This window comes from Diachasma alloeum, unplaced genomic scaffold (assembly GCF_001412515.2).
Source record: "Diachasma alloeum isolate Michigan unplaced genomic scaffold, Dall2.0 Dall_scaffold_78908, whole genome shotgun sequence".
In the NCBI taxonomy this organism is placed as follows: domain Eukaryota; kingdom Metazoa; phylum Arthropoda; class Insecta; order Hymenoptera; family Braconidae; genus Diachasma; species Diachasma alloeum.
This window is the reverse complement of record NW_021683643.1, coordinates 2,893,617-2,920,300: the sequence shown is the minus strand read 5'-3', so window position 1 is coordinate 2,920,300 and position 26,684 is coordinate 2,893,617. Positions and strand designations below refer to the sequence as shown.

At 34.8% G+C, this 26,684-nt stretch overlaps 2 protein-coding genes across 7 annotated transcripts in view; both read right to left on the bottom strand.

Moving 5' to 3' along the window:
* LOC107047859 (zinc finger protein OZF) overlaps positions 1–1,845 on the bottom strand; it is a 7,293-nt gene extending 5,448 nt beyond the window's left edge. For 2 of the 5 annotated variants that reach the window (XM_015270731.1, XM_015270726.1), the window contains exon 1: positions 1,125–1,797. The gene's annotated coding sequence lies outside the window, so the exon portion shown is untranslated. Of the gene's footprint in view, positions 1–1,124; positions 1,798–1,822 lie in introns of those variants that run through there. The other 3 variants (XM_015270729.1, XM_015270727.1, XM_015270730.1) reach the window with 3 other exon arrangements.
* A 2,279-nt stretch (positions 1,846–4,124) lies between these two features.
* On the bottom strand, positions 4,125–25,608 carry LOC107047917 (nicotinate phosphoribosyltransferase). Of its 2 annotated transcripts, XM_015270837.1 has the most exons (10): positions 25,300–25,608; positions 24,754–24,924; positions 22,095–22,221; positions 18,597–18,808; positions 16,664–16,782; positions 16,392–16,585; positions 14,040–14,288; positions 7,188–7,734; positions 5,550–5,678; positions 4,125–5,471 (listed from the first exon to the last, which is right to left on the bottom strand). In XM_015270837.1, exons 1-10 carry the CDS (start codon positions 25,367–25,369, stop codon positions 5,394–5,396), a joined length of 1,896 nt encoding a protein of 631 aa, XP_015126323.1. In that variant the 5' UTR covers positions 25,370–25,608; the 3' UTR covers positions 4,125–5,393. The 2 variants fall into 2 exon arrangements, with proteins under 2 accessions (XP_015126323.1, XP_015126325.1); XM_015270839.1 differs by lacking the exon at positions 14,040–14,288.
* Between the last annotated feature and the right edge of the window lie 1,076 nt (positions 25,609–26,684).

The following is a 26,684-nucleotide window of genomic DNA, read 5'->3' as shown; positions in this document are numbered from 1 at the left end:
ACTTTTCGTCACAGCGTGATGAAAATATTCTTTCGTCAATTTTTAGAATCGTGAAATCCCCTGGTAAATAATTTTGTGATCACACTGAAAGAAAGAAGTCTTTCAACAGGATGAGATTCTCTTGTCCCAAGAAAATTTTAAGCGTTAGCATAAGTTTTCCCATGAATTCATATAGTTTGCGTTATATCTAAAATTTAATGGATTGTGAGAATTCACACTTCAGCGGAGGAATTCTTGTTTCGATTGCACGACGAATACTTTCATTATCAATTCAAGTGTGTAGAAAATTGATCTAAAGTGTTGTATTCTATGTGCAAGATTGTATGTAACCAAAGTTCTGATGAAAGAAAAATTGGGGATATAAGGCAAACTACATGGAAAACTCTTTTCTCTCAGCCTGAGAACGAAATTATATATCAGGAGATTTCACGATTTTTTAAATTGACAAGAGAATATTTTTTTGTATCAAGTGCACCTTATTTGTGGAAAGCAGTTTTTTCTCTCAGTTTAGTTTTTGAGATATTGAAGGAAATGGATTTACATACAGAGCTGAACATTTCCTTAACTAATCGTCCGATTAGCTTATTTTCAATACGAACCGTTGCAATGATCAGAGGAAACTTTATGCCAAATTTTAAATTAATTTGTTGATTTTTTCAAAAGTTGGAGTGCGCACAAGGATTTTGCGCGAAAGACCGAAAAAATAAGATATCTCGAAAAATTTGTGTGGACAGGTAAATATATTTTGAATGATTGAGATAGGGGAGGGTGGGGGTAAAATGGACACTTTTGATTTTTTTTAATTCAATTGTTCATGGAATGAAATAATTGTATTCTTTAATTGAAAAGACAATTCTTCCCCTTTGTGATGAGCTTAGACTGCGCTGAATTGATAAATCTGTTCCTGAGTTATGAATATTAATAAAAAAATTAAAAAATGTCCATTTTACCCTATCCTCCCCTACTCGCGAAAAACGAGTACAAAGAAAAGGCTTTTTTTATGAAAAACTAATAGACAGATCACGCGGAAATTTGGCACGTAGTTAATCGGAATCAATATCAAATATGAGACAAAATTTCAATTTTTTTTGGAATTGTTTTAGCTGTTTATTCATTCAATTTACCAGAAATCGAGCTCCGAAAGTGTGCCGGACACCCACACATAAACACATGGTCCCGAAACTTCGTATTTTTTCGTTTCAGACCATTCTACATCCATCCATCTTTCTAAATCAAATTAGAAAATGAAAATTATACGTTTTCGACGCTCCCCATTGGAAGGAAAAATGAATCATTTTCTGAACCAAGTTTGCAATGTTTATTTGTTGACTCGAATGTCGGATATTTTTAAGTTAACCAACTAAGAAATTTTTCTTATTAATTTCGAAAACTTCATTCATTAACAAAAGTTGTAATTTTGTCTAACCTCTACTGTACGAATCAACTAAAAATGTTCTGAACAATTTCAATGGATTCTTCGCAATATTTATTTCCAAATTTCCCATTCCCAAAAATAAAATTCAATTCAAATTATCTTTCCAATATCAGAATGTGTTTCCGTCATGACAATTGATGTAATACAATGATCTATCGCGATGAAATTGTGATAACCTCGAGGTAAGCAGCGTCAACTTTACTCTCAACCCCTCGCACCTCTCACTCCTTAACGTCTTCTTCGAAACAGTTAAACTTTAAACGATTTTCGATTATTTAACAAAAAATTCAAAGTGCGTAGCAATGAATAAGTGAATCGTTACGTAGTTTTTCACTGCACACGAACAATTATTCCTTTTTTTATCAATTCATGGGTAATATATCTTACGTTGGACGTTATGAGTTACCGACCGAGTCTCGTCCCTTTAAATTTCTACTGCTATTGGACATTACCTGCCCGAGCCTTGGAAAACAGATCACCTTGCCCCACGTGCAAGATTGCCTTCCGAGCCGAAGGCGAGGATGGCAAGCACGTGGGGGGAGGGTGATATGTTTTCCATGACGAGGTGTGTATATTAATTTTCGTGTCGAGGGACCTGCAAAACGCCAATTTCGTACTGAAAATAAGCTAATCGGACGATTAGTTAAGGAAATGTTTAGCTCTGTATGTAAATCCATTGCCTTCAATATCTCAAAAACTAAACTGAGAGAAAAAACTGCTTTCCACAAATAAGGTGCACTTGATACAAAAAAATATTCTCCTGTCAATTTTAAAAATCGTGAAATCTCCTGATAAATAATTTCGTTCTCAGGCTGAGAGAAAAGAGTTTTCCATGTAGTTTGCCTTATATCCCCAATTTTTCTTTCATCAGAACTTTGGTTACATACAATCTTGCACATAGAGTACAACACTTTAGATCANTTGGCACTCGTTACGAAATATACTATTTCATCACGCTGTGCGAAAAAGTAGCTTTTTAAAACGTCTCTTTTCCACACATTGAGATGGAATAGTATGTTTCGTAACGAGTGGAAAAAACATTTTTTCACGAGTTACGAACAATATTTTTCATCACAATGTGGCGGAAATTGGACTTTTAGGCACGCGGAGCGTGCCGAAAAGTTCACTTTTCGTCACAGCGTGATGAAAAATACTGTTCGATACTCATGTGAAAAGTATGTTTTGGCTCGTGGGATTATATCACTCGCCTTCGGCTGGTGCTATAAACTCCTACGAGCCAAAATAGTATATTTCGTCATTAGGCCGAAAAAAACTTTTCTGGCGAATATGAGGCTTGCAGCACGAGCCGAAGGCGAGGGCTGCAATCATATTTCTCAGAAAAGTTTTTTTACAAAACACCCTTTTCCGCATTCATATAGAAACATTACAAAAAACACTTTTCCGCATTCATATCGAAATATACTGTTTCCTATTTCCTATTTCTATGTTGGTAAACGGCGTTTTACGGCCAGTCTGATGAAAATGGCTATTTCTTTAACAGTGGGAGGCGATTGTAAAGATTATAAAATTAGAGAAGGATACTTTTTGAGCTGTCACTCAGCTATCACATTTAAACTGCAACCAAAACTACTTTTCTGGCATGAACTTCTGCTAAATCATTTTATCAGTGGAAGAGACTAAAATGGACCCTGAGTGACATTTCAAAAAGTGACTCTCTGTTTTTGTAATCTTTACAATCGACTCCCCACTATTAAGGACATGATTCTAATGAAGAGAAATAATGGCCTGTTTTTTTTCTATATCGAATTTTATAACCTTTACAATTAATTGATGGCAGGCTTTCGAATGGTTACGTTTTGGTTGTTCGATGGGCTCTTATGGGCTCAATATGATCGGTTAAGTACACTCAGAGAAAAAATTACTTTTGACAATGATGATTTCCTTGATACGAGAAATAGTATATTTCGTAACGAGTGCAAAAAAGTGTCTTTTGGCAAGTGGGAGGTTTATATCACGAGCCGAAGGCGAGTGATATAATCCCACGAGCTAAAAAACATTTTTTCACGAGTTACGAACAATATTTTTCATCACAATGAAAAATAGAGACTAAAATGGACCCTGAGTGACATTTCAAAAAGTGACTCTCTGTTTTTGTAATCTTTACAATCGACCCCCCACTATTAAGGACATGATTCTAATGAAGAGAAATAATGGCCTGTTTTTTTTCTATATCGAATTTTATAACCTGTACAATCGGCTCCGACTATTAAAGAAAAAATCCCAATTCAAGGGATAACCACCAGTTTTTTTTACATTATCCACCTCCTAACGAACGAAACGTCCCGATTAAAAGGGATAACAGCCCGTAAAACATAAAACATAGAACATAAAATGGACCCTATAAGAAAAAAATGTACTACAACAGTTCTTGTCTTTTGAAAAGAGTACACTTAACCCTGGAAATCATCACCCAAATTCGCATGACGCGTCATCAGAATAGAAATAATCAGTTCAGTGCGGCTAAAATTGACCCCCTCCCCATATTTTTATTTTTTTTCGTTTTTCGGGACATCAAATTATGAGTGAAATTTTTTGGATGTTCCTTAATTGCGGCTGTCCAAATAGAGGTTCAGACTGAACCCGACTGTCAAAAGCATCAAATGGAAAAGTAGAGCGAAAAATATAACAAGGATTTAATAGGAGGTCCAAATTAAATTAATCAAAAACATAAGACGAGAAAAACAGTTTATTACGTATTAAAAGCACATAAAAAGATTAACAAATATTGTATCAATAACAAAAACAAAATGGCATGTACATAAACCATTGATTCCCTAATCAACAGTCATCTGTTCTCTCGTCAATAAAAATATTATTATTCAATTCTATTTATGTCTATGACTTTTTTGGTGTCATGCCGATTCAGATGTTTGAGCTACCAATAACAAATTTCGATAATGTTCATTACTCCATCTTATACAATTTAATAATCGATAGAATACAGATGTGTTAATCCTTTGTGTCTAAAACCTCTTTTATTCTTTGTACCGTAAATTTTTCATGAATTGGTGCTGGTAAATACACGTATCTACATATTCAGCAAAAATATGCATTTGATCTATAATATGAATCAGTAGCGAAATGGTGACAGGACGTTTAACACGGATTCGCGAATGATTTCGCACTGATATTCCTTATTCCTTAGAAAGTGGTTGAGAGGGATTAATTGAGGTCTTTCTAGCAATATATGATGTGGACTTGAGGAACCTCTCAATATTCTCCTCTGAACCGAACAGTCTCAGAGCTGTTTTCAAGATCCTTGTTATTACAGAACTACTCACCAATAACTTCTGAAGGAAGAGGTTCAGATGAGCTCATCCAGAAACCTTCGTTGTAGCCTATCATTTTTTTTCGCGGAAACATTCTTTTGGAATCGTCCCCTTAGCCCAAAAAGGTGAAAGATATTAGCAAAGTGATTAGTCTGGAATTGTCGAACTCATCTCCTCACACCACTTCACTACAAAATCAACTATTTCTTTATTCAACAAAATGTATGCCACTGAAAAAGGTGGAACCTCGATAAAGCCTCTATATAGAAAAATCTGTCTCTCATTTAGTTGAACCTCTAGTCAGATTAATCATAAACATAATTCATATGTTTACGCAATTGCCGTTACTAGCCCTTAAAAATACTCATTTCTCTGGAACCTTTGATTCACATCAATTATGCATTTAGAACTTGCTTGATTATCTAACTTTCGTTTTCAATTTTTAATTTTCACGTACATTTTGTACTTCCTCCATTAGTTTCTCCTTTTAGCAAGGTACCACATAGCTTTCGGCTCACAAAATGCCAAAATTGCTCACTGAAATGGAGCACAAAAAATAATTGGAGTTATTAATGTCATTGGATTTTCTAAATCGTATTGACTTTTTACTCCAATTTGATAAGTTTCGTAGGTTTGAAGTTTTCCATAGCTTCCACTCGACAGTTTTTTCATGATAGCTCACCAATTGGGGCATTCTGAACCCAAAGATCGTGGATGTAAGTGTATAAATCATCACTGACTGCCACCTGAATTACGACAGAATATTTAGCAATTTGAATACAATTGTCATGGAATTCTTTGAAATTTTTTCACTGTTTTTGTACCTTGTATGGAGTCGGGTTCAAGCTGCGTTTGATATCAGTCCTCAAAGTTTTCAGTGACTCCTGAACACGATTTCTTGCCTTCTGGAGAGTGGGAATTGGGAGCACCACTTTTCCGTTCTTCCAGTACACCTTAATGTTTGAGATAAGACGATAATTTAGAAACGCCCATTGTTCTGTGAATTCTTTTAAAATCAATAAGTTGAGTGGAACATTTGGAAACTTTTTTTTTGTAAAAAAAATCATGTCCTAAAGCGAGATTTCCAGACCCACAGTGATCTCAATCCAGTAGTTTTAAAGAAATTTTTTAGATAATCTGCCAACTCGTTACCAGCTCCATTTCAATATTGATTGATCAAAGCTATTTCTTGAGGATTGAAAAAAAGAAAGTCTCTTGCACACGACTTACAATACAAAAATTTGAGAAAAATCATATGAACGTAGAACATGAGAAATATCCTGTGAATATGAAAAAAATCCTGCAATTTAAGTAAAAAAATGTAATTGTGAAGTACTAGAAAATTGACGATTTTTTGCCGATTCTCGTCCACTGCTTTGTTGTTAAAAAAATAGAATCACTAATTAATCCCTCGCGTATTGCGTCTGTATATCATATGATCAATGCGAAACATGACTTTTCAAAATTTTATCTGAACTATGCGTTTTATAATTTTATATCGATCAGAAGTTATCGAATCTGAGTGGTGTTGTATCCCTCTGAAATACTTCAGAGTAGTATGTTTAGCATAATAACCGGAAAGTTTTATTGATGGAAGTTCAATTCGACTAAAGTTGAATTACCCAAAAATTCACGTTTCCAAAGTTGATTTAACCAAGTTTTTTGACGAAATTTTTTTGACGTGCTCCCACACGTTGCATTACTCTCTTGCATTGTGCATTACGAACTGAGAAAAAAAATTATTTCTGCCAAATATTCATTTACTTGAGAGAAGCATTTATTTATTCAAAATCGTATTTCTCCTATTCATCAATCATGTTGCTCTAGAGGATGACTCATTTGATATTGCATTTGACCTTGGATGCACTCCTCCAATGATTATTCATTTTTCCTAAATTTCTCATTTTCTAGAGGGAAGAATTTCCATCAATTTAATCTTAATCTTGCTAATGATTGAGGGATATAATTGTCAATTATGACGATTATATTGAAGCACCATAATTGCCATAATTGACACCTAATGAGGATTGCCTGGGAGTGACTCGACTGCAGAAATACGGTATTGAAAAAGTGAATATTTCTCTCAAGTAAATGGATATTTGGCAAAAATAACTTTTTTCTCAGTGCGCTCTTGATTCAACATCACTAGACAAATAAAATTAAATAACCCGGCTGTGTGGCGCACTTGGTAGCAGCATGAGATTCACAACTTCAAGCTCCCAGTTCCGAGCCCCGGCCGAGCTAAAGTTCCACACCAAGTTTTATCGCAAATTTCCACAGAATATTCATCTGAAAATTTAACACAATTTTCAAACCGAATATTCCACAGATTTTCCAAGTGAAAAACCCACTCCACATTCAATATTCCCTGGCTGAAGGCCCTCGGGCGATGGCCGCGTTGAAGTTAACCCTTGCAACGAAAAACCGGTGAAATTTTTAAAATTAAAGAAAATTCTCCATACCCTATGCAACGTCTCAACCCTGGTAGGAATGACATAGGCCCTCTTGGATTCCTGAAAGGGATGCCTGCACAACACCCTTCTGCCAACTTGTGGTGCAGGCTCAGTAGATCTTTGCAGGAGATCGATCAAAGCATGACCATCAGCCCCATACAGCCTATAAGCGTTCTTTCTACCTGGTATCGTGACCTTATCCACTTCCTGACTAAGTTTTATCCTCGGCTGATCGTTAATCTCCACCATTTTGTACACACAACCGAGGGCAGGCTGTCTCTGGCACGTTACTAAGTGGGTTCCCACACCGAAGCAATCGATCTGATGATTCTGCTCATTTAGACTGATTATTGTCTCTTCGTTGATGTCATTAGAAGCAACTATCGTTAATTTTGCAAACCAGGGTAGATCGAATTTTTCGGCAAGCTTCCGAAACGTTTCCCTCGATAACTGACTGAGATAGGCAAGATCTCCACTGTCGATTCTGATACCAACTGCTCTGTAACCTAGGTCAGAGAGAGCCAGGGCCACGGCACAGAAATTCAATAATCCACTCCTGTCATCAGACAAAAGACCATAACGGTTCTTTTTAATTTTTTCGTGATCAACTCGACAGTAAAGTGATCGCATGAGTCGAGTCAAGTGTGAAATCTTTTCTATGAGTCAAGGAGTTAAAATTCATCGCTTCAAAGGATGTTTATCCGCGATATTATTGGCTTCCACAGGTTAAACTATGATGTTTATCCGTTTTTTGGGAATTCCTGGACTGATGGGAAAACATACCGTTAAGGGGAGACTACTGTGAGTTTTAAAAGTCGCGGGCTATTGAAATGAAATTTCTCCGAGGGACTGGTCACTCCTCCATCGGGTGGCTCAGTGATTTCCAGAATAGGATGATTTCTTGTGATTTCTTGAATGATTTCTGTGATTTCTGAATAAGAAATGGAAATCATGTTTTCTTTTAATTTGTCGTGATTTCCACGATTTCTAGTAGATTCTGATGATTTCTTGATTTCAAGAAATCATTCGAAAAATCATGATTTTAGGGGCAAAATGGGCATTTGTGGATAATCGTATATGGCTAACATTCGGTGAACCAAAGAGTTTAGAAGGGCCTTATGTGTGTGATAGTAAGAACCAAATAATATGTGCACAAAAAGGTCATGAGGGTCAGGCGGGATCGTATCAGTGATGATTTATACATGTATGAAAAAATCGTATAGAAATTTTCCATACGGATTGCGTATGGAATTTCTATAGGATTTCCGTACATGATATACGGATATTTCTATACGAATTATTCCTATACATAAATTTTTACATAAATTTTTGTATTCATACGAAAGATGTCTATATATTCCAGAGAAAAACGTAGAGAAATGTCGCAACTCCATACGAAATGTTTCTATACATGTGGCAGTGGGTCGCATAGGATCAAACCTATAGAAATCGTATAAAAGTAATTTGTATAAAAATATACGTATAGAAATATCCGAATGCTATATACGAAAATCCTATAGAAATTCTATACACAATTCGTATGGAAAATTTCTATACGATTATTCCATACGTGTAATTATGTCTGAAATCACCTGATTTCTTTATGATTTCCGCTGATTTCCGATGATTTCCAGAAGTTATTAGAAATTACTATCGGAAAGGGAAATCACTTGATTTTTCAGTGATTTCTGGTGATTACTTCCTCGATTTCCAATCGAGTGGTCCAATGATTTCCTAAGTGAACAGTCCCTCGAATTTCTCATACATTGAAGATCGATTATATATGTTTAAAAACCAATAATTAGTGCAAAAAATAGATTGTTTATTACTCGTTTGCCCTGCAGACGCTTAAAAATTGGAGGCCCTGAAATATTTCTAACATTTTAAGCGTCTGCGGGGAAAACGAACAATAAATAATTTTTTTTTGCACTGATTATTCATTTTTAGACATATAATCGATCTTCAATGCATGAGAAATCTCACTCCAATAGCACGCGACTTTTAAAACTCATAGTAGTCTCCCCTTAAGGGCCTAGTTACCGGATGGGGTATAGTAACCGAAAATTTTCGGGATTTCTGTAGCCTGATCAATTGTAGCATTAATTATTCGATAGAAAATTATTCGAATCATTCAGAGATAGCAAACAAAACCCGCAAAATAATTTTGTACTCAATACAAATAAAGATACATTATAAGACCGCCGAATGGTACGAGGTTAACCAGAGCCATAAACCAAGAAGAACAAAAAGTAAAAGTATGTCGTTTTATATGTATGTCTTGGAACTAGTCCTAAGTGGCCGAAAACTAGGTCTTTTTCGGTATAAACTTTTGTGGCTATAGAAAAAAATCATTGCAAGACTTTAGACACAATGAAGTGAAACATTTTTATTTATATAAGGGCTCTTATGGGATCCGCCTTCAAAACAGTTATTCATCTACTAGAAAACTTTAAAAATAAAAATAGAGTGCAACGGGAACGAATACACGGAGTGCGATGGCCAAGGAGAAATCTAATGTACCCAGACAAATGACTGAACACTGAGAAAACAAATTATTTTTGCCAAGTATTCATTTACTTTAGGGAAGCATTTATTTTGTAGAAATCGAATTTCTCTAATCGAGTCTGATTGGGTTTTAATTATGACAATTACGTTGCTCTAGAAGATGACTATGTTACACACAATCTTAGATGAACTCCTCCAATGATTACTCATTTTTCTTAAATTTTTTATTTTCTAAAGGAATGAATTTGGATTGATCTTTTCATGCTGATAATTGTTGAGGGATTTCACTCAAGGTCATAACTAACATGATCATTTTCTAGAGGAATCCAATTGTCATAATTGAAACCTAATTAGGATTGCCTGGGAATGACTCGACTGGAAAAATACGGTATTATAACAAATAAATACTTCTCTCAAGTAAGCAGAAATATCACAGAAATAGTTGTTTTTCTCAGTAAAGCATTAAAAACCTTAAACCTCATGCTAGCGCCTAAATCTAGTGCATACTATCAACTTGGGTTGATGGATTTAAGGCCCGGAGGTACTATCTTTCGAACGTTATCTCGATGTTTTTTTTCATCTTCCGCCATCTGAACTTGTCAATTAAGTCCCGTATCATGCAAGAAGTTTTGAAAAATTATGAATAAATAATCAAAAAACGTAGAAGAAATTCTGAATTTTTTCAAAAAGCATTTTTAATTTATATTCAGAATAAGTTGAATAACAAGAAATTAAAAAATGTATCTGATTTACGGTGACAAATGGCGGCCTATCACCCAATATCGTATATTTCGTAAATGTTTTCTCACACTGCACAGAGACATTTATTACGGAAAAAGCTCTTTAAAAAAAGTTGTAATATTTTGGAGAATTTTTTAATAACACTTTTATCACATAAAAATGGCAGATGACTACATACCACTGTTTTGAAAATTGAGATACCAAGCTGTCACTTCCCATGAGGAGTCAGTGTTTTGTTATCCACCATGGAGAATGACAGCTAATAGATTAATTGCCACAGCGAATCAGATATTTGTAATTTCCACGTTTTTCAACTCATTCTGAATCTCAATTAAAAACGCTCTTTGAAAAAGTTCAGAATTTTTTCTATTTTTTTCATCATTCTATCATAATTTTTGGGAATTTCTACATGATGTACCACTCAATTGACAATTTTGGATTACGACAGATAAAAAAAATCCAGATAACATTCGAAAGATAGTACACCCGGGCCTTAAATTTTTATCCACATGAATAAGATGACGTTGAGCGGTTTTGGTTAAACATCTCCAATTGTCTCACTATTCTCAAAATGTAGATACTTGAGGGATATTTCACGGACCTTTGCAGCAGACGAATGAAATTCCTGCTATTTCGCCCTTCATTTCCAAGACTCTTGGCTAATTACCAATGAAGCGACAAATTTTTCGCCGGCTAATGATTTTTCTTGATCTCAATCATTACTCAGAAAATTGATGATGAAGCCCAATCGAGATGACAATGAAATTTCTATTAATTACTTGATTATTCTTAAGGTATATCCCAAGACAGTCGGAACCCAAAAGTTAGTTCCTATGGATTTCCGGAAAAAAATCTAAATAACTCAATTTATTGCATTCTCATAAGTTATTGAGTTTTTCTATTCTTATATGCTGTTGATGCAGGCAACAATAACTGTTTGAATCAAATAAAAAATTATTTGTTAATTGATTTTTTGAATCAAATAAGGAATGCTTCCACGGAATTTACATTGTTTAGAGTTGAATATCGCAGAAACTGTAGTACAAAATTTTACAAAAAAATCACCGCATTCGGAATTTATCAATCTATCACGGATTAATTTTTTAAGAATATCATAAGAACTGTTTTCTCTTAATATGACAAAATAGCGTTGGGAGGAACCCATAACCCTCGTCTGGCCGATGCCTCGCTGTTAGAAGCCCGCGTTCCATTAATTATTATCTCCTGAACCGTGTAGTGCAGCTGCATTTTTTTCAATAGCTGCGGGCTATCATAAACATTATCTACGAAAAACATGGGGACAATCTTAAGAAAAGCGTGTTTTCTAGGGATATACCTTAAGTGTATTCTTTGACCGATGAGTTGATGAACAATTTGGCATTGGCCTGTGCGCTCTGTGACAAACTCGAAGATCAAATGAAATAAACAAAAAATGTGGTGATGTTCGTGGTGACAGATTTAACCTGCCCACGAACAGGGGCCCAGTGACGTATGGGTTTGTGATGTATTTTTAACAACACATTAGTTATATCTCAATAAATAATGCCCCTGAAGATGGCCCTGCATCGAGGGACCGAAAAGTCGGGCTTAGTCTCAGCATAGTTGGCCCTTTTCTTATTTATTTCATGCCACACTGAGAGAAAAACAAACTAGTTCTCAGACAAGTCTTGTTTGTGCCAACAAAATCGCTCGTTGAAAATTTCCAAAAAAGAAATCGTTTGACTCGAATTTTAAAGTCTCAAACATGAATAATTGTTCTGCTTTCGATATAGTATATTTCGTAACGAGTGCAAAAAAGTGTTTTTTGGCGAGTGATATAATCCCACGAGCTAAAAAATATTTTTTCACGAGTTACGAACAATATTTTTCATCACAATGTGGCGGAAATTGGACTTTTAGGCACGCGGAGCGTGCCGAAAAGTTCACTTTTCGTCACAGCGTGATGAAAATAAAATATTTGGATCAAGAGGCGGATAATTCACACGAGACATACCTTTTCAGGATGAAACGATCTCATATACAGGCAAATTTATCAAGAAATATTTTGTCCCTAACTTACAAGACTGCTGTTATATCATTATTATTATTTCATTTAAGAATTCATTTCTTGTCTCGAATAGCGGAAATGAAAAACTACTATTCCTTGTTTCGCATAAAGCGAACATTTTTCGGGAACAAAATACGTATGGGAATATCGAATAATGACAAAGTAGTGCGAGAATTACATTTTTTGTTTGCACGCAAAATACAATTTTTTGTACAACTATTAAATCTATTTTTACAGTAAAAATTATTCCATCGCGAGGGTCCATGATTATAAATTCCATTTAAAAACTACTCCGTCAAAAAAACCTCCAAAATAACACGTGGCAGATAGGGCGGAGTTGTTTTGACAGCAGTTTTTTAGACGTGCTACCGTATCGGGACACTTTTTGCATGTTTGGCACAAAAAAATCCTTTTTTGAGCATTTAAAAAAATAGTACCTTATGTCATAAAGCGATAAAAGTATTATCTGGCAAATGTGATTATAATCCTCGCCTTCGGCTCGGATCATAAACCCACATTCGCCAGATAATGCTTTTATCGCCGTGTCACATACGATATTTTATGTCGTTGGTCACGAACGACATAAAATATTGTATAATCCTCGCTTCGCTCGGTTAGATCGCGGTTTATCGGGCCTAACGACATAAACAGTTTTTTTTGGCACAAGTAAGACTTGTTTGAGAACTGTCGGTTTTCTCTCAGTACATCTTCAAGTTTGCCACTGACCGCACAGGCCATCACCAAATGGTTCAATTACTTGATTATCTAAGAGAAGAAAGCTTCAACTAATCCGATGATTAACAATTGAGAATCAAAATATTTTAGCAATTCTCTACTGTATTAGGGTATGAGTGGGATTAAATGCAGGTGCAATGATGAATGTCGTCAGTTCAAGTCTTGTTTCTGTGGTTATTACACTGGACTGTACAGAACATGCACGATTTCATACATAAGTCAATACATAAGTCACGTATTATTTTTTAGTATTTAGGCTGAATTGGGGAAGGCAATATATGAGGCGATAATGCAATGCGCAAAATACGTTTCGTCACCACAGAAAGTTTAAATACACAATGGAGAAAAGCAAAAGTCTAAAGTTATTCATTTGCTGCGTGTATTATGAGTGGATTCGGAATGATTTTATCAACATGCTGAGAAGATTTTTCTAGACATTCCTCAACTCAGAAAAAATATTGAATTGAAACGAATCAAGTTGATTTGAATGAGAGAGACACTTGTAAATGTCTTCAACTGCGAGAGATTCAGATAAATTCATCCAGATACTTTTTTCCCGATGAACTTTTCGGAAGTCACTCGTTTCAACACAAAACTAATTTGTAAAAAGAAGAAAAAATAATATTTTTCTGGGTATAAGGTCTCCTGTACAGTCTCACTCAGTGTCCAATCCGTGAGATTATTAATTGTCATGAAGTATGAATGAAAAAATGTAAAATCAATCAATGAAACGAAAAAAGACCCTGCATCAAGCAACGGACAATCCTCAATAAAGAAAGAAAAACGATGAGAGAAAGGTTCTTACTTAAATGTAAGACAACACGAAATCCTACCTCACACAGAGCTCGCCCAATTCGCCTGGTTTTAAAAAGTCATTGTTGTGTGACGGTGTTCTTGTGAGGCTCTTGCGGGGCCAGTCTCGTTGCATGGCATTAAAGCCATTCTTGTGGGTATCTGATTTAATCGTCTCATTATTCAAGTTATTTCCGTCATTAACACTGACCGTGGTCTCGGTTTTAGTGTCATTAGAATTAAGTTTTGAGCTGCCTATGCGTATCTGCCGCTCGATCGATGATTTTATGCTACAAATACACTAGCGTTAGACCAAACTAAAGAGTGAAATAAATGAAATAATAGATACTTTTACGTGTGCTCATGATTGTCTCTTGTCGTTTCATCAATTGAATATTTATTTCAGATCGTACTGAACTATTTATGCCAAAAACTTCATCTATAATGTTGTTGATCAAGGGTAAAGTGGCAAGAGCAAATGAGGAACAAAATTCAATACCGATTGTTTTGCAAATACGGTGAATCATCTAGTGTTTGAAATTTATTTTTTCCACATACAACCTTCAAAGTAGCTCTATCCTTCGGCCAGGCTACGCTGTACTTTTGGATATTTTCAGTTTTTAAATTTTTCAACTAAATTGCATGGAAAAAAATTGAAAAAATTCATACCCAGTCAGTATTATCTAAATTAAATTTCGAAAAATATTGATATTTTTTCAAACATTCCCCTCTTATAAATATATAATAAAACTTGTTTGCAAAACAGTGGATTATTTTTTATGAGGTGTCAAAAAAATTCTTGATTTTTTCACATCTAATGAAAAAAAATTCCGATTGTAATCTTTGATTACAATGAAAATGTTGATTTTCACATAAGACACTGGGTTAAATCCTGATTTTTAAACATTTCTTCTTTGAAAAATGAAAACGATAACTAAATTGACAAAAAAAATTAGACTTCCGAATCTAATCGAGTTTTCTGCAATTTTTTTTGCAGTTTTCAATAATCTTTGAATTTACCGTAAGGGTAGAGCTACTTTAATGCACATTATAATATCAAGTGCATCAACTCAGTGAGATCTTATGAAATTTCTGTATACAAGTTATTGCTGAATTTTATTTGTTCGATCACCGTTGGTTGATGAAACGTCATTTTTACACTCATTCCAATAGAAATATTGGACTAATGTGTTCACCTTCCGCTACACGAGCGTAGGATCATTTACGTTATCTAATTGGAGTTACTGAGATACGTATTTTTGAATTTTCTTTGAGATACTTGGCTTCTGTCATCTCCTCTGAGATACAAAGTTTCAATCAATATTTTGAAGATACTTGAGTCCAGAACGAAATCTTGAGATATGTGGTTTTGGAAATGTTTTCTGAGTTACACAGTTTCCTTTGGGAGCCATCGATTTGGTCAAACCCTTGACGATTCACTGTATCTCATAAACTAATACAGTAGTGAAGCGGTAAACCGAGTTAAGTCGATTTTGACTATTAGCCAGTTTTTGCTGAATATCTCGGAATCTAAGAGAGATAGCAAAAATTTTCTCACGACTTTTTTTATAACGCTCTATTGGCTCTACAAAAAAGGTCATGACAAAAATCTTTCTATCTCTTTTAGATTCCGAGATATTCGTCAAAAACTAGCCAATAGTAAAAAACGACTTAACCCGGTTTACCGCTTCGCTACTGAATAGAAATTCTCAAAAAAGAAAGTTCATGTATTATTTGTCATTTCCCCTTTAGGGCAGCTCTTCATGGACGCTACACTGAGAAAAAAAAATGTATGTAAAGATTTGTATATGTGTAAATTTTCTTGTAGTTGGTAAATATACTTGGCAAAAGTAATTTTTTTTCTCAGTGTAAGCACTGTCTATTGCCCTCTTGAGAAAAATAATTTTCGTCATTTGGCCGAAAAATATCATTGTTAGATCTCTTGCACTTTACTCCTTTATTTACATTTCTTGCTATCCTGAGGAGAGTTATCATAAAAAATTTGTTTGATAAAAAAGTAGTGATAGCAAGCTTGCAATACCATAAAATTCTAGGAGCCCTTGAATTATCTGAAACATTCCCTCAAAATTTTTTTTCCGTATGAATAAGAGAAAATAGAAAGAAAGTACATGAATAACTCCCCAGTTACCATCACATAAATGACCCCAAAAATAACAACAAGCGTGCTAAAAATAGTGCCACTTGACTTTTTACATATCAAAAGTATCATTATTTATTCATCTCAGGTATTTATCATGCAAACAAGATCAATAGTTTAGGGTATCTACAAAAATTTCCATAAAAAAATATATAAAAATAGATCACAAAGAAGCAGCTGTATTCCAGTGCGTGAGGTTGACTACTATGTTAAATAAATGGCTAATAAATCTTACCTTTTGACGTCGTAAGTATCGACGAGTGCCATGAAACCGTCTGGGAAGGCAATGGCAAAGCTTACGAGAGCTGCAAGTTCACTGTCAGATGCCTCCATTACTAGTGCATCGAGATCAGAAGCTATTGCCTCACGATACTGGCACGCAAGGTCAAGGAGATTGAACTCCTCGCCGCTCTCTTTGTGCCTAAGGGTCTGAAACATTGAAAATTGCAATTTTGTTCAATTTTTTTCATTTCGAAATTTCGAAAAAACAACTGAGATGATAATTACTCGTAGTTTCAATTCATCGATTCCAGCGAAAGAGCTGATGTAGGCATGAGCGTGAGTTCCTCGCACTGGTATGTCGAAAAGTTTGCCGGCGAGAATGTTGCTTGTTCCATCAAACCCACCTAAAAGTAGTTTTTGAAATTTTTAATCGTTTTGAGGAAAAGAATGAATCAATCTATTGAAGGAGTGGTGAAACGCTTTAAATTCACATATGAGCGATTTTGAAAAACATTTTCAGAAGAGCCTTATATTTTTCCCTGGAGGAGAGGCTTTGACGAAGGGAAAATTACTTCGTTTCGAAATGATTGCACATACACGGAGAGAAAAATTTAAAGAAAAGTACCATGAAAAAAATATTAACAAGTGAACAATGGCTTTTTTTGCTTCTGAACGGAAGCATTGTATTCGTCAAAACCGAAATTTCCATTTTTTTGTGTCAGGATATCTAATTTTGGCCTCAGGATTTCGGATATGCTATTTTTAGACCATGTCCGGATCTATCTATGTGTGTGTGTATGTGTGTACATGACCGGTTTTGTTTTACGTTTTTCTCGACATACATATTGATATGGCTTAAAACATCATATTCTGATTCCGCAGTCTAAAATTAGTTATACCAGCGGAAATAACTGAAAACCTGGATTTTACCGATTACAATGGTTTCATTCGAAAGCAATTGTATCTATGTATGTTATTTCGTGGAGCGTGATAACGATTTGTTAAAAATTACACTCTTCCACGCCAATTTTTTTCCAATATTAGCAATAATTTGGATTTCTTTGCACAGAAAAATTGTGGGTCGATACACATTTTTCATCGGTATCGCGTGCGCGCCCTATCTTTATGTGCACTTGTTTTTTTCCCAATGTCCGTAAACAATGTTTAACGGTCACAAAGTGCATGAAAAATGACGTTTTACAGATCGTGTGGGAAAAATGGTTTTTACACGCTGCACACCACCCACACGCCACATAGAGACGTGGAATGACCGTCATTTTCCCTTTCGGTCAAATCAGACGTAAATGACCAGTTTCGGACCGTTTTCTGACCCTGAACCGAATTTTGCATGCGAAATGACCGTCACAGTCAAGGGGTCTCCTCAGTAATTTTGGCCACAAACCGACAATGTACTAGCGAACTATAACACTGAGTGTTTTTGAGGACTTGAACAATAATTTTGCTGACATATTTGTATTCTTGTAACTCCTTTTTTTCAAGAAAATTAAAGTAATAGGTTCAACTGTTCCAATGGATAATGACTGCTTCTCTGCAAGAAGCACATTACCGAAATAATTACCTAATTAGCAAAACGTCATACTTAATAAATGACTTTTTCCTTCTGTACTGCAGAATATACCCTGAAAAAGTTGTTTTTCGCATTCTTCTTGCGCAATTTACATGAAGACAGTTAACTGCTCTTTAATTACACTTTCAAACGACCTAGAAAATTATGACGCCGTACCAAGCCGTAGATCGACACAAAGTAGAAATTAATAGAACGATTTACTACAAAAAAAACTTCCGGAACAAGTTGGCCAAAATAATTGAGATATTACAAATCCAATGCACCCCTGCAACACTGTTATCTCGAAAAAAGTTACTTTCAAGGTCACGCCCCAGTTTTCCTTGAAAATTTCAAAGTCAATCGATTAACTGGCAATTAGAGGACTAAATCAACAGTTAAAATTTGTCGATTAAATTTTCGGGGGAATGAGAATGTCGGTACCATTGAGGTAACTGGTACCGTTTTATCGACTGGAAAATCGAAAACTGGTTGTCATGGAGAAGTCTGTGTGATGCCAAAACACATTGAAATTCCATTGGAAGTTGAATACTTTCTTATATAGCAGTAGAGAAGAGTTTTCGATATATCCGTCTATGAATTCATTGTAAACTTGAACTTGAGAATAAAGAAAGGTAGTAGAAAGTATCTCACCTATGTAGCTGTACCTCGAGGCGCTCAATCCACCGTCAGGACCTTGTGCACGACGTAGACCGAATTCAAGAAGCGATACATTATTACCAGCTACCATGCGATATCTTGCTGCATTTGTTGCCATTAGGCTTGCGTAATTTACCAGAGTCAGTAGGGTTGTTTCCAAGAGTTGTACCATTATTAGAGGGCCTTCTACTTTCATTAATGGCACTCTGGAATACATTTTTCAAATTGTTAGTGGTAGGAAATTTTTGCATGAGGAGGAAATAAATGATAGGCAGGCGAGGAGGGATTAATGTGATCCTGATGACTGATTTTCAAGTGATCGCCGTAATTTGCGACGCTAGCAGTATTTATTATGGGGTTAATTTTTTTTGTAGAGCATTGCATTTTTAAGGGGAGAATACTATGAGTTTCAAAAGTCGTGGGCTATTGGAATGAGATTTCTCATACATTGAAGAGCGATTATATATATCTAAAAACGAATAATTAGTGCAAAAAAATTAATTGTGCGTTTGCTCCGCAGACGCTTAAAAAGTTAAAAATAGTCGAGGGCTTTCAACTTTTGAGCTACAGGTTTTTTTTTTCAAAATTTTTGAAAAAAATGTGCACAATGACAATTACGAATTAGTTTTTTGAAATTCAACTCCTAAAGAGCTAAATTCGTTTCTTTTTTAATAAAAAAAATACACCATTCATGTAAAATAAACCGAAAATTTTTTCTGAAAGTACCGAGAATATATTTTAAATATTTTAAGAATCATTTTTCTGCCCATTTTACATGAATAGCGCAAATTTTTATATTAAATTTTTTTTCTCTCGTATACCCTTTCGGGTTTTTACGATTTGTTCCCTTCCCACTCCCTTACCGCCTGAACCGCATTCGCCGATGGATAAGGGAAAATATCATTTGAGGGAAAAACCTGCCCAGGTACAGTCATCTCTTGCGAGACTCCCGCTGGACAATGAAACTGAGATTTAGAGTGCCACAAAATTTTTGGCAAACGAACAATAAACAGTTGATTTTTTTGCACTAATTATTCGTTTTTAGACATATATAATCGATTCAATGCATAAGAAATCTCACTCCAATTGCTGCGAATTTAAAACTCATAGTAGTCTCCCCTTCAACTATCTTGAAAATCTTGAGTGAATTATCTTGAGTGAAGAGTAATCATTATTAGTGGGCTATAATAAAAGTCGCTTCGCATTTTTTCTCGTATTATGAGACATTTCTTAACACTCCGTTGGTCGCGCTTTGAGCGCCGCACCGCACTTTTTCCGATTTTTTAAAATTACACTGCAGTAGCCTCAGAAAAATTTGAAAAAAATTGACATCTCATTTCAAAGTGTTTAAAAGCTCTATCAAGAAAATATCCGCCAAAAGTATCATAAGTAGTTAGATTTTCCAATTTTCATTACGAAACTCCGGGCCTGGTACCCCACGGGGAGAAATTTTTTAGAAAAATTCTAGTGCTTGCGCGGGAAAAGAGGCGCAAAGTGAAGTGAAGAAGGCGAAAACGTGAATTTTTCCCAGTATTTCTGTGAAAATTTCACAGAAGTCCCCAGAAATTTTACCAGAAATACCAAGAAATTTTACCTTAACAGCACTAGAATTTTTCACAGACGGTGGATTATGATTTTTTCCAGTACTCGTACTAGAATTTTTCTGGAAAATTTCTCTCCGTGCATGTATAAGCCGAATTTTCAGAAAAACATGGCAACTTTGAGCTTGAATACGTAATTGAGGGTAACACTGAACATAAAAAATCTCTCGAAACTTCTTCTAGTATACCGTCTAGATTATTCTTGATTTTTTTCAGATTTTTCCTAGATCTTTCAAATTTATCATTATATGGATTTATGCTGGTACGGTATTATTCAACAGCATTCGTAACTTTTGCGCGACCAACGGAGTGTTAAGGAAACTGACACGATGTATGAGGTAATTGGAAGATAAAAAAGAATGACAAGGTGAGAATGTTGCTGAGAATAATCTGAAATAATTGAGATAAAGAGAGTCATGAAAACTCGAGTACAAAAATCCTGTCTGCGATTACAAACACGATATGGTTTGAAAAATAGTTTTGAGTAGCAGAAAAATTGTCTACTGATACATCTACTGGATGTGGCCATTTACTCTGAAGAAAAGTATTATTTCAGTAAAGTTTAACTGTTGTCGCTAGTAAAATCTTATTCAAATTATAAAATTCGCTTGATACTTCGCTTGGACACTCTACTTAGGTTTTCAACGAATATATTCCAAATAATAAGGATGATAAAAATTCCGCCTCATGGTCATTCAGCGGTGACCACAGCCAGTTACTCGACGAAATGAAAAGACAAGACACGCTTTACCTAAACTACCTAGATTTCGAACACAAGGAGGAGGGGAAATGGCTACTTTTGCCTTTTTTTCGAAATGATAATAATCCATTGAACTATTGTTGAAATGAGATAATTTTCTCCCATGAAAAGTACAATCTTTTCATCTTTTATGACGAACCTAAACTGAGCTCTCTTGACAAATTCATTTCTGAGTTATAAACATTAGCAATAAAAAGTTGAAAGTTTTTCTTGTACCCCAACCTCACCTACTTGTCCCTCCTCAAAGCATATTTTCATTTAAAAACTGAAAAGTTGTTTAGAGTCACGCACGGAAATCGTTCCTAACACAATTCAGCAGCGAAGTGGTAAAACGGTACAAGTCAATTTTGACCATTGACGAGTTGTCAATGAATATCTCAGAATCTGAGGGAGATGTCAAAATTTTTATTATAACCTTTTTTGTAGAGCAGATGGAGAGCTATAACAAATGTAATTACGAAAATTACGGTATCCCCTTTAGATTCGGAAATATTCCCCAAAAACTCAACTGGGAGATAAGTCGACTTGAGGGGTAACGGAAGCCGTCGCAAAAGTTTGTTTTTTCAACACATTTTTCTCCGATTGTGTCCAATATAAATGGCTGAAATTTTCACCAAGTATTGAGGGGAGGCTAAGTGTTGTCCTTTATCTATTATTTTTCAGATTTTTGCAAAAAAAAATGTAGAAAACTTAATGACACAGCTGATGCTAAAAAATAATAGATGGACGACAACGCTTAGACTCCCCTCAATACTTGGTGAAAATTTCGGCATTTATATTGGACACAATCGGAGAAAAATGGGCTGAAAAACAAACTTTTGCGACGGCTTCCATTACCCCTTAAACAGTTTTACCAGTTCGCTACTGAATTGATTCAACTGACAGTCAATCATTGTCAGTGTCTTCTATAATCATTGGTGTTCAAGGGAAAATATGACTACAGAGTCTTGGTCTTTCTCTTATCTTTGACCGACAAACGGATGTGAAGATGAATTTTTATTGAATGAGTGGAAGCGGCTGGAACAATGCTCTTATTATTCTAAAGAATGTTTCTTTCTTCATGTTTCAAAGTGGAGAGAATATTAAAACAACCTCCCAAATAGGGAATGAGAATCCAATGAAATTATTCACCTGGGGAAAACAACAGATCCTTCCTCGATAGCATAAATAGTAACATCCACCGGGGTTAGATTCTTCAGGTACTCAAAAAACTCGGGCTCCACAGACTCCGGCATTGTTGTCTTTAAGTATTCAATATCTACAAACAACCAACCAAAACCCTCACAACTATGAATACGGATACAATACAACGGATACAACAGATACGGATACAATAGTTGAGAAAGAGTTGGAGAAAGAATCTCGGAAAATTTTACTGTCTGAAGGGTAATGATTTTTGCCTCTACATTGAGGCAAAAGGATCTAGAACGGTATTGCAGGATATCCAAGTATTTTGGCAATTTTTTCTATGAAATGTTCAGTGAAATGCTTTTCTACTTTTGTAGTCGAACATCAGAGCTTTCATTTACGCCTCATTGGACCCTAAGTTTCCGGACATTTTACAATGATTTTATTATTTAACTTTGTAGATCTCAATTTGAATCTCAATATTGAGCTGTTAGAAAACATTTTAAAAATCTGAAAAAACAGGAAGTTTACTTTTGGAGGATGATGAAATAATTGAAGAATTGCACTTTTTGAAAATCACGAGCATTTTCTATAAAATACCTTCTAAATTAATTTTCCACCATAAAAATCATTTGTTCGGAGTCGTAACAAATTTATTCATATTCAGAATTTTAACAGAAATCGATTTTATGCCGAAAAAAAATAAGATTTCCGAAACTTTAAACGATTTCCATTATTTATTTATAAACAACCAATGTTTAAAAAATGATAATTCTGTGCAAAATTTAATTTGAATGACTCTAAATATTCATGGTTTTTTCAAATTTTTGTCTCGCAATTTAATTGACACATTTAATGATTAAAAATGGTTGAATCTATAGTGTGGTCAGTACCTGTAAACAATACTTGGATGTCCTTAAAATGTAATTGTTCATGAAATTCCGGATAAATTTTACCACTTCAAAACGAATTTTTCGATAATCAGCTATTTTTTCGGAGCATGTGGAGAAAATTCATCATTCGTCGCGCATTTTTTACCTCTCCATTGAGGCAAAAAGATCTAGAACGATATTTTACTCCACGATTACTTGATTTTTAAGGATATCCAAGTACTTTGGCAATTTTTTCTCTAGTGAAATGCGTTTCTACTTTTGTAATCGAACATCAGAGTTTTCATTTCAGCCCCATTTGACCCAAGTTTCCGGACATTTTACAATTATTTTCTTATTTAAACTTTGCAGGTCTGAATTTGAATCTCGATATTGAACCGTTAGAAAATATTTTAAAAATCAGAAAAAAATTAGAAAGTTTACTTTCCGATAAAGATTGATGAAATAATTAAAAAATTGCAATTTTTGAAAATTACGAGCATTTTTTATAAATAATTTATAAACAATCAATTTTCCGCCATAAAAATCATTTGTTCGAAATCATAAAAAATTTATTCATATTCAGAATTTGATCAGAAATCGATTTCATCCAGAAAACTGAGATTTCTGAAAGTTTAAACGATTTCCATTATTTATTTATAAACAACCAATGTTTAAAAAATGATAATTCTGTGCAAAATTTAATTTGAATGACTCTAAATATTCATGGTTTTTTCAAATTTTTGTCTCGCAATTTAATTGACACATTTAATGATTAAAAATGGTTGAATCTATAGTGTGGTCAGTACCTGTAAACGATACTTGGATGTCCTTAAAATGTAATTGTTCATGAAATTCCGGATAAATTTTACCACTTCAAAACGAATTTTTCGATAATCAGCTATTTTTTCGGCGCATGTGAAGGAAATTCATCATTCGTCGCGCATTTTTTACCTCTCCATTGAGGCAAAAAGATCCAGGACGATATTTTACTCCACGATTACTTGATTTTTAAGGATATCCAAGTACTTTGGCAATTTTTTCTTTAGTGAAATGCGTTTCTACTTTTGTAATCGAACATCAGAGTTTTCATTTCAGCCCCATTTGACCCAAGTTTCCGGACATTGTACAATTATTTTCTTATTTAAACTTTGCAGATCTGAATTTGAATCTCGATATTGAACCGTTAGAAAATATTTTAAAAATCAGAAAAAAATTAGAAAGTTTACTTTCCGATAAAGATTGATGAAATAATTAAAAAATTGCAATTTTTGAAAATTACGAGCATTTTTTATAAATAATTTATAAACAATCAATTTTCCGCCATAAAAATCATTTGTTCGAAATCATAAAAAATTTATTCATATTCAGAATTTGATCAGAAATCGATTTCATCCAGAAAAAAATGAGATTTCTGAAAGTTTAAACGATTTCCATTATTTATCTATAAACAACCAATGTTTAAAAAAATAATTCCGTGCAAAATGTACTTTGAATGGCACTAAATATTCATGATTTTTTTCAAATTTTTGTCTCACAATTTAATTGACAAATTTAATGAATCTGTAGTGTGGTCTGTACCAAACTGTAAAAGATACTTGGATATCCTCAAAATGTAATTGTTCATAAAATTCCGGATAAATTTTACACGTGGAGAAAATTCGTCATTCACTGAGGCAAAAAGATCTAGAACGGTATTTCGCTCCACGATTGCTCGACTTTTAAAGTAACTTCTCCTCAATATTCCTCTCCATGCATTTGACCTTGAAAATCCCTTCTCCACTGATAATTACCACTGTCAGAATATCGAAACTTCTCCATGAACTTCAGACACTCCCCCAGTCCGGCAAAAATGGTAAACTCCCCCCTGAACGGATTTTTCCTGAAGAACAAATCAAAGGTAGTGAAATCATCCATTTTACCGCCTTTCCAGTAAGCATAGGCCATAGTAATCTGATAAAGATCTGAAACATCAAAACAACAGTTGCTCAAGCTCTTTTACGCGTCAATTGTCTATGATTAATTCAAGGCTGACGTAAACTCCTCGTGCATTTCTATAATTAATTCCAACGAATCACGATTATGATGTAATGTCATTCAATCCATGCATTAATGATAAGTTATCAGGAACTCAGACTAGCCGGCTATCATCAAAAATCGTCGCAGGAAGAATTCAAGGTTATCTCACACCCTCAAATAACACAGCCCCCCTCAATTGTCCAACAAAAACGTTGAAGAAGCCTTGAAATGTGTGAAAAGAGGTTCTTTCGAGGCAAAAAAATCGTAAAAATTCACAATCACTTTTTGGAGGTTAAATATTTAAGAATGAAAATTGTTACCAGTGAGGAGAGGCTGGACAACGCCATTTTGTTGCGTACCACCCGAGAGTCTCTCACTTTCATTCAACATTTTTGTAAATAAACAAACAACGTAACAATCGAAATTCACGGGAGTTCAAATCCTCAACAAGTCGAACAGTGCAATTGTTTTCGGGAGAGGTCGGGACTGATTGAGAGTCGCTAGATGGCAGCTCTCACAGTTTGAATTATTCGTTCTCGCTCCCGACGAAATCAACAGTTCGACTCTTTCGAATCAACTAACGTGCATTTGGAAACATCACGCAGTTATATTGGTAATGTATATGCGTCCCTCGCTTGACTGACGCCGGACTCTGCCTCTCCCTTCGCCGCGCAACGTTGGAGGCCGCGTGGGGGAATCGCAGAAGATAGAAATTTCAGGTATGTTATCTTAGATCCGATCAATTAGCCCCTCATGTATAGATATTCCAAATTTTTATTTTTTTCCTCATTGAAGTAGTTTTGAAGAAAATTGCGAGCTAATAAAAAACATTTGCTAGTTAGTACTTTTTTTAAAATAAATTTTTGAAAAATCACCTCTGAAAAAAAAGGCGTTCCCCTCTATTTCATTATTTCCAAAAAATTTTATCACCAATCGATAGCAAATTGTTTGAAGATTTTTGCGAGTTGAGAAAAAATCGTCAATGCACTCCTATTATTGTGTAAATTAACAATTCCAATTTCAACTGAAAACCAGAGTTGATGACCAGAGTTTGTAACAGAGATGTCAGACAAGATATGAATGTTTTTTTTGGCTCAAATGAAAGAGCGGCTCGAAAAATGGCGTGCAGAAGTCTTTAAAGATGACAAATGTCTCTAAAGATGATGTCTGTTTTCAATTGAAAAGCGCAATTGGGACAACATTGTCCAGTGGGGTCTAGGAGTCTCCCCTGGTTCAAAACCATCTTTAGAGGCCCTAGCACGCCATTTCTCGACCCGCTCGTTCATTTGAGCCCAAAAAACATTCATATCTTGTCTGACATCGCTGCTACAAACTCGGGTGTACAACTCGGGCTTTCAATTGAATCGATAGGTCTACGGACGGCGCGACTAAATTTTTCAAGTTATTACACTGGGAAAAATCTATTTTTGATAAATATCCATTTACTTGCAGAGAAGTATTTTTTTTTTAATCCTGTATTTCTCCAGTCGAATCAGTCCCTGGCGATCCTCATTGGGTTGCAATTGTATCAATGATATTCCTCTAGAAGATGATCATGTTAGTTATGATCTTGAGTGAACTCCCTCAATAATTATCGACTTTAAAAAATTCATCGAAATTCTTCTCTCTAGGAATTAAGAAATTTAGGAAAAAGGAATAATCATTGGAGGAAGTCAGCCAAGGTCATGTGTAACATATTCATCCT